This window comes from Pseudopodoces humilis, chromosome 3 (genome assembly GCF_049639895.1).
Source record: "Pseudopodoces humilis isolate 2021_Gansu_Grassland_sample_001 chromosome 3, ASM4963989v1, whole genome shotgun sequence".
In the NCBI taxonomy this organism is placed as follows: domain Eukaryota; kingdom Metazoa; phylum Chordata; class Aves; order Passeriformes; family Paridae; genus Pseudopodoces; species Pseudopodoces humilis.
The window spans coordinates 97,762,459-97,770,349 of record NC_142202.1 but is presented as its reverse complement, the minus strand read 5'-3'; the positions used below and the strand labels follow the sequence as shown (position 1 = coordinate 97,770,349).

At 41.0% G+C, this 7,891-nt stretch overlaps 1 protein-coding gene across 1 annotated transcript; it reads left to right on the top strand.

The window, feature by feature from the left end:
• Positions 1–7,347, top strand: CMPK2 (cytidine/uridine monophosphate kinase 2). The gene is made up of 5 exons (XM_014251377.2): positions 1–243; positions 568–682; positions 1,519–1,720; positions 2,858–3,091; positions 6,037–7,347. Exons 1-5 carry the CDS (start codon positions 148–150, stop codon positions 6,155–6,157), a joined length of 768 nt encoding a protein of 255 aa, XP_014106852.2. The 5' UTR covers positions 1–147; the 3' UTR covers positions 6,158–7,347.
• Positions 7,348–7,891: the final 544 nt, after the last annotated feature.

The window sequence follows — 7,891 nt, the reverse complement described above, 5'->3', positions numbered from 1 at the left end:
TCTGCAGCTAGCCAGGCTTTCGGCTCCCGGCTCCCGGCTCCTGGCTTTCTGCTCCCGGCTCCCGGCTCCCAGCTCAGGGCTCTCTGCTCCCGGCTCTCAGCTCCGCTCCGGGCTCTCTGCTCCCGGCTCCCAGCTCCGGGCCCGGCGATGCTGCGGCACTGCGCCCCGGGGTCACCGCGCTCCCGGCCCGTGGTCCGAGCCCTGCCGCCCTCCGGCAGCGCCCTCCGGCAGCGGCTGCGCCAGGTGAGCGCCGCGGGAGCAGAGCCCACGGCTGGCTCCTCAGCACCGTGCGGCGGGGACGAGGGGCAAACGAAGGGAGGGCAGATTCTGACCAGATGTAAGGAGGAAGGTTTTTACGATGAGGGTGGTGAAACACCGGCGTAGGCTGCCCAGAGAGGCGATGGATGTTCCATCTCTTGAAACATTCCAGGTCGGGCTAGACAGGGCTCTAAGAGACCTGATCTAGTTTAGGATGGTCCAGTGCACTGAATTGGGGTCGGACTGGATGGTGTTTAAAGGTCCCTTCCGACCCAACACATTCTGTGATACCACGTCTCTCCTTTGCAGTGTGCAGAGCGGATCCCAGAGGCTGAAGCAGTACTCGACCTGCTGGAGAAATGTCCAGGGCACCAAAAAAAAGGAGGTTTTCCCGTCATAGTTTTTGAAGGGCTGGATGCCACGGGTAAGAGCAACGTGTGGTCGAAGAACCACAAATGAGAAATTGTTGAAAGGAGCATCTGCTATGTTTTATATTAGGCATAAGACTTTAAAATAATATTAAAAAATCTCAGAAACCTGTGACAGATAAGAAATTAATAATTACAAATGCCAATCTGTCTTCTCTTGTAAAAGATTAGTGTATGCTAATTTACATTCAGTGGTTTAATTCCTTACCTATGCAAATGAAAGAATACAGAGTAGAGTACTGAAAATTAAATTTCTTGTGCAGATGATGAAATACACTTTTACTGGAGAGTTTTCAAATAATTGAACTAAAATAGTGGTAGTCTGGAAAATTGCCAGCAGTTTGTCTTAGAGAGAAATATTACTTGCCTCTGACTAGCTTTGTTTTCTAACTTGTCATTTAAAGAGAACTGAAAATCCTCATAAAAACAAGGAATTGGATGACCAATTGGATGGCAACATTCACATAAACTGCAACCTAGAAAAATATAATGAATGAATATATAGAGAAATTATAAATTAATATATAGGGAAATTTCCATGAATATGGAGAGAACTTGCCATGCACCTAATGCATTTAAAGGAGTGAAGACTTGAAAGCTGGCTAAAAGAAGGGCTGGAAGGCCCAGAGAGCAGGAAGAGGAGTAATAATTCCTGCAACCACACTCAGAATCATTTTCCACTGGAAACCTTATGACAAGATGCTCAGGTTACTTATTCAGATGTCAGAGCCTGTGCTCCTCATGAACAGACAGGAGAGTTTTTCAGTTTTTAAAACTCAAGTGTGTCTGGTAAACAATATAATGAATGTTTCCTTCTGTAAATGAAATGTAGGCAAAACCACAGTGACCCAGGCTGTTAAGGACACCCTGAATGGAGTTCTGCTGCGGTCCCCACCAGCCTGCATCAGCCAGTGGAGGACTGTATTTGATGATGAGCCAACACCCATTAAAAGAGCATTTTATGCTGCGGGCAACTACATTCTGGCTTCAGAGATAGCGAAAGCATCCACTCAGGCACCTGTGATCATAGACAGGTTTGTGTATTTAAGAAGCCTTCTTATAGCAGTGCTCTCATACAGTTGTTCAGTGTTACAAGCAGTCAGTGATTGTGTTTCTTCAGAGGTTTTGTTTTGGGTTTTTTTGTAGTTTGTTTAGGGTTTTTTTCGAAGCAATCTGCAGAAAGATAAATATTATATCTTCTAAAGATAACACTTATGATAACAGTAAAATGGGGACCTTCAATCAGTGTAATACTCATAACTAGATTTAGGACACATGAAAATTGTCACGTATTCAGTTAGGAATAGTGGAGGCGCAGATTGTGCATCCTGAGCTAAACCAGTGTTTTGTGACAAACCAGAAGGGACTGTGGGCTGCTGGTCATGGCTGTCTCTGAGATGTGTCTGAGATATGGGTGGATTGGAATGACTGAGTTTTAGGTAGACTTACTCTTTGTGAATTTGAAGCCAGAAATATGCTTCCCACTTTTTTGGTTGGTTTGTGTTATTTCTGGTTTTCCCTAACTGTAGACAGTCTACAATATTACTGTTAATAAAAAAGTCTAGATGTACTTTGAACCCTCTGGCTTATTTCAGTAGGTGTAGTGTAACCTCCTGCTACCACACACACACACACACACACACACATATGTTGTTTGCATGTGAGTGTTATTTTCAACCACCCTCAAATCCACTGACATCTATCAAACACAGTGCCTTGTAATGGGGAGAATGTTAAATGCAAATGAAATTAGTAACATTAGTAATGGCTGGGTTCATTCACAAGTTTGTGAAGACTGCATGTTCTCTACCAAATCTATTGCATTAAGTAGGATGGGAACCACAAAAAAGGGGACTCAGAGTAAAGGATTTTGAGATATATTGTAACTTTCTTGACCTGTCTCAATAGATAAGGATACTTTCTTTTGATAGTAGTATCTGAAACAGTGGTTACATAGTTTTAATTAATAGTTCACATTAACTCTGAACAGTGCACTGAGTATTATCATTGATAAGAAATTACGGATAGCACAGAACTGTTATTTGGATTTCCCTTCGAAGCCATGGTGTCACCTATCTCATCATTATTGGCTTGTAATAGTGCCAACTGTCTCCTATATTACTGAAGAATTAATGTTCTCTTTAAAATTTCTCTTTGTATTTTCCTGGCAGATACTGGCACAGCACAGCTGCCTACACAATTGCCACTGAAACAAGTGGCAAAGTCCAGGATCTTCCACCAGCTCAAGATGAGGTATATCAGTGGCCTGAAGATCTGCTTAAACCTGACCTTGTTCTTCTCCTGACTGTTGACCCTGAAGAACGAGTCCGGAGACTTCAGCATCGGGGGCTGGAGAAAACAAAGGAGGAAGCTGAGTTGGAAGCTAACAGCTTGTTTCGCCAAAGGTACCCTTTAATGGGGAATAAGAGGCTGGAGGCAATCTTGGCTCCTGTGGGATCAATAACAAATGTGCCTCTCACATTATTGGGACAAGAATTTCCTTTGTCTAAGCTTTTGTTTAGCTTTTGGTTTTTTTGGAAAGAATGCATGGCTTCCCGGGAGGGTAAATTCTGTCACTTCTAAATGAAAGTGTTTGAAAGATGCAGATGTATAATTTAACTGTCCTGTAAAGACCTTTGAGTTAAAATACTTGTATTCTGCTTTGCTGCTTTTATTTTAGCATCTTTCTTAGTGGGGTCATGAAGGAGATGGACTTAAAAGTTCCAGGACTGGGTGGCAAGAAGTTGAAACACACAGCTTCCCCAGGAAATTCTGGAATTGAGCTCCAGATTAAGAAAATAAAATTTAAACATCCTCTTGTAGATGTATTTTGTTGCGCAAAGTGTGTCAGGTAGCCAGTAGATTCAATGGAGCCTTTAAAGTGATTAATATACCACTTGTTTGGAGCTCTGTGGTGTAAACTTCAGTATCTAAAGCCTTTTGACATGAGATTGCTTCAGAACCCGTGGACACTTTCTGAGCTAGGAACTGGAAGCTAAATGAGATGTTCCAGAGCATCTCAAGCAGTACTGGGTACATTTACTTAAGCAACTGAATGGCACCCTAGGTATCCTGCTTCAGGGTGTGCTGAATTGCTGTCTAGGCTCTGCCAAATGTATTGATTAGATCATCTTTGTCTAAGGTGGAAACTCAAATACCCAATGTTCATGTAGATACCTCAGCTGAGACACCTGAATATTGGTTGCCATATCTACAAGCAAGGCTGAAATCTACCTTTAGGCTTTTATATTTCTGGTGATGATAGACCTTAAAAATAGTCACTGGCAACAGCCAAAGTGGCTCTACAAAGGAGAGATTTTGCCTGGAAAATTCAATGCTGGTGGTTGGGAAAGAACAACTGATGACATCTGCCTGGACTTCTGCAAAGTGTTTGACAGTGTCCCATGTGACATCCTCATCTTCAGATTGGGGGGACATGGATTAGATCAATGGACCATTAAGTGAACAAAGACTTGGCTGGATGGCAGCACACAAGAGTTGTCAGCTTATTGCCCACATGGGAACCAGTGTCAAGTGGTGTCCCCTGGGGTGGCTACTGGGGCTGGTATTATCCAGCATCTTTTTGGTGACATGGACAGTGGAAGTGAGTGCACCCTCAGCAGATTTGCTGTGTGGTGCAGTGGACGTACTGGAGGGAAGGGATGCCATTCAGAGGAACCTGGACAGGTGTGAGAGGTGGACCTGTGCAAGCCTCATGAAATTCAACAAAGGGAAGTACAGTGTCCTACACCTGGGTCATGACAACCCCAAGCACATAGCACATCTACAGGTTGGATGGAGAAGTGATTGAGAGTGCTCTGCAGAGAAAGACTTGAGGGTGATGGTTGATAAAAAAACTCATCATGAGCTGGCAATGTGCACTCACAGCCCAGAATGCCAACTGTGCCCTGAGCTGCATCAAAAGCACCATGGCCAGCAGGTTGAAGGAGGGGATTCTCCTCCTATACACTGCTCTTGTGAGATGCCACCTGGAGTGCTGAATTCAGTTTTGGTGTCCCCAACATAAGGACATGGAATTGTTGGAGAAAGCTCAGAGGAGGGTCACAAAGTTGATAAGAGAACTGGAGCACCTTCTGTATGAAGACAAATTGAGAAAGGGGGGCTGTTCAGCCTGGAAAAGAGAAAGTTAAGTGGACACCCCTCTAGGTTCCTCATAGGAACCTTCCAGTATCTGAAGGGGCCTACAGGGAAAGCCAGAGAGGGACTCTTCATCAGGAACTATAGAGGTAGAACAAGGAGTAATGGATACAGATAGAAAGAGGGGAAATTTAGGCTAGCTATTAGGAAGAAATTTTTAACTATGAGAGTGGTGAGATACTAAAGCAGGTTGCCCAGAGACACTGTGGTTGCCCCAACTTTGGCAGCGTTCAAAGTCAGGTTGGATAAGGCCTTAAACAACCTGATCTGGTGGGAGGTGTCCCTGCCCATGGTATGAGGACTGGGACTAGATGATGTTTAAGGTCCATTCAAGCCCCTTAATATTCTGTGATTCTGTGGTTTCTTAATTTTGACAGAAACTGTGTGGACACAGCTCATATAGTGGGACCTGCAGAGGGATGAGTTAGCTAGGGAACATACTGCCATTTAGGAATCTTTTACATTTTAATTCTGTTACTTCATATTCATGTCAGAAAGCCTTTAGTTATTTCTGCCTCTTAATTATGTCAATCTGAATATGAGAATATCCAGAATCTTCCTTGATTTGTCTTGTGACTTCTGTCCTGAATGGCATTATGGGAACATAGAAAATAATATTCACATCCTCATTCACACCCTCAAAGACTAAATGTGGGAGAGTTCTGCATTATGCTTATAGCCTAAATGAGGAAATTTTCATCCTGAATTTTATCCTGATATCCATCTGGTTAGCTGATCAGAGGAAGGGGTTGAATGATATGTCAACTCTGTAATCCAGTGAGTCAAAGATGAAATCAGTCAATGAATATAACTACACAATGCAATGCCATATAGTTCAGAGATGCCTTAGCAGAAACTGAAAAAAAATAATTCAGGTGCTAGAAGAAGACTGTCCACTCTACTGCTATACCAGACTGTATCCAGTGATTAGCTGTAAAGAAAGAAACACTTCATGCCATGCCATGTTAATTAGGCTGGAGCTCTGGGAATCAATGTCAAGGAAACTATGTGCTTTGAGATTTACATTGTAATAGTTACTAATGGTTTGTTGCTCTTTGCAGTAGATTTCATTTTTAGCCTCAGATTTTCTATCCTCTGTCTCTGCAGTGTGAGCACTGTATTCTGAGACTGATGTCTAATTTCATTTCATATCCCTGCATTTTGAAGTTTAACTTCTCTTGTTTTGTTTTAGAGTTGAAGAGTCATACAGAAGGATGGTGAATCCTGCATGCCAAGAGGTTGATGCCAGCCCCTCCAAGGAAGAGGTTCTCAAGACTGTTCTACAGCTAATTAAGAAACACTGTGCTTTTTGAAAGCAACTTTTGCGTAGTAGCACTTAAAAGATACTTTTTATTGCCCCAGTGGCTTTGGTACCTGAAAATGCACAGTGATTTTTGTCTCACAGAAATACTGAATATGGTTTTATTCTGACCACAGTAATCTGTACAGGTTATCTGTTTTGTGGTTGCTACTGTACTTTTCTGTATAAATCAAAATGCTACTCATGTCATTCAGCATTCTTAGTAAAGAAACAAACATACTGCAGTCCTGCATGAAGTACCTCAGAGTGCTCTCTGACACCAGGACATTTTGAGATGCTATCATGTTGCATCTTCATCATCAGGAGAACCTGTTCCCCAATCCATTGTGTACCAAAATTTGTTGCACTGCATCAGGAGCATTAGATGCCCAAGGAGAGGCTTATATATCATCAGCACTAAAACAATAAAATTATCATAACATTTAAGAACAGAAAATCCAGTGCCCAGTGTGGTATTTCTTTGAAATAGAGGACGAGCAGCTGTTGCTGTGATGGGCATCCTGGAAATAAACCTGTTGTAAATGACTGCCAGTAAACACCAAGGGCTGTAAGTAATAAAGTCCAAGTCTGTTTATATATGCAACTGAAATATCAATTATTTTCAGAGGGAAACCAGACAATGCCAGCAAATGAGAAACAGAAACCTGAGGCAAACCCAAAATTAACAACTTATAAATGATCACTGAAATATTTTTTACAAAACCTTTTGTGTATCCAATTAATATTTGTTAATGAGAACTAGTATTCTTTTGAGAGAATGTAAAATGAAAAACCACAGAGATTCTGAGCAATGGGTATGATTCCACCTTTTCAGTTAATCTTTTCTTTCTTTCTTGTGTGGGTGTTTGAACAGGCTGAATGGGAAAGGCTACATCAAGACTTCAGGTCTGCAAAGGCTTATTTTCATGTACATTAGTTTAATTATTGTTACTCTTAAGTGTAAAACTAAATATATGGATAAGCCTTTGTGAGGTCAGAAATAAAGCTGCATTTCCAGAAAAAAAGAGCTGAAAATGTAAATTTGATTTAAAACACTTTTACTTTCTTTTCTGTTTTAAGCAAGTGCAATTATCAATTAATCTGTCCTCTAAATAAAAATATACTTAGTACTGTAGTTCCTATATCCAGTCTGTATTTACAAGGTTATAGAAAGAAAAACCTCTAAAAATATATTTTATTCACACTGTTTAATGGTTTTAATGTTTTAATGGTTATTAATATTATTAATATATTGTATAATTTATGCATTCTATAAATTTATAAATTTTAGAAATAGATGCTGTTTTGTTTGGTATATTATCTGTATTTCAGCAGCCTTTGGATTTGCCATACATGCAGACTGAAAATGCATACTTGTAGGTGCTCCAATTATTTTAGAAATTATAAAGCATTCAATTTTTCAGTCCTGAATCAAGGAAATTCTTATGTAGAAGACACTACTGCATATTAATGATCAGGGTGCAAATACATGCCTGTCCTAAATATTGTGTAGCCTTAACTTGTCCAGGTGAAGGATTACCCTGCCTGAGAAACCCTGCTTGCCCTTTCTCCTTACACAGACTTGCACATGAAGCCAGACTTTCTGGGTTTTGATGCTGGGTTCTTAGAAGTGTAGGTTTGTCTTTGAAATGGTGCTGATAACATATGCAAAAACTGACATCAGGCATTATTAATCACACACATGTAGAATATATTCATAGTTTAAGTTTTTCTGTAACCCAAAGCT

Coding starts and splice junctions, on each gene's coding strand:
- CMPK2 (XM_014251377.2), top strand. CDS start 148: ATGCTGCGGCACTGCGCCCCGGGGTCACCGCGCTCCCGGCCCGTGGTC. Junction 1,721..2,857: donor GCACCTGTGATCATAGACAG/GTTTGTGTATTT, acceptor TTTTCCTGGCAG/ATACTGGCACAGCACAGCTG. Junction 3,092..6,036: donor AACAGCTTGTTTCGCCAAAG/GTACCCTTTAAT, acceptor GTTTTGTTTTAG/AGTTGAAGAGTCATACAGAA.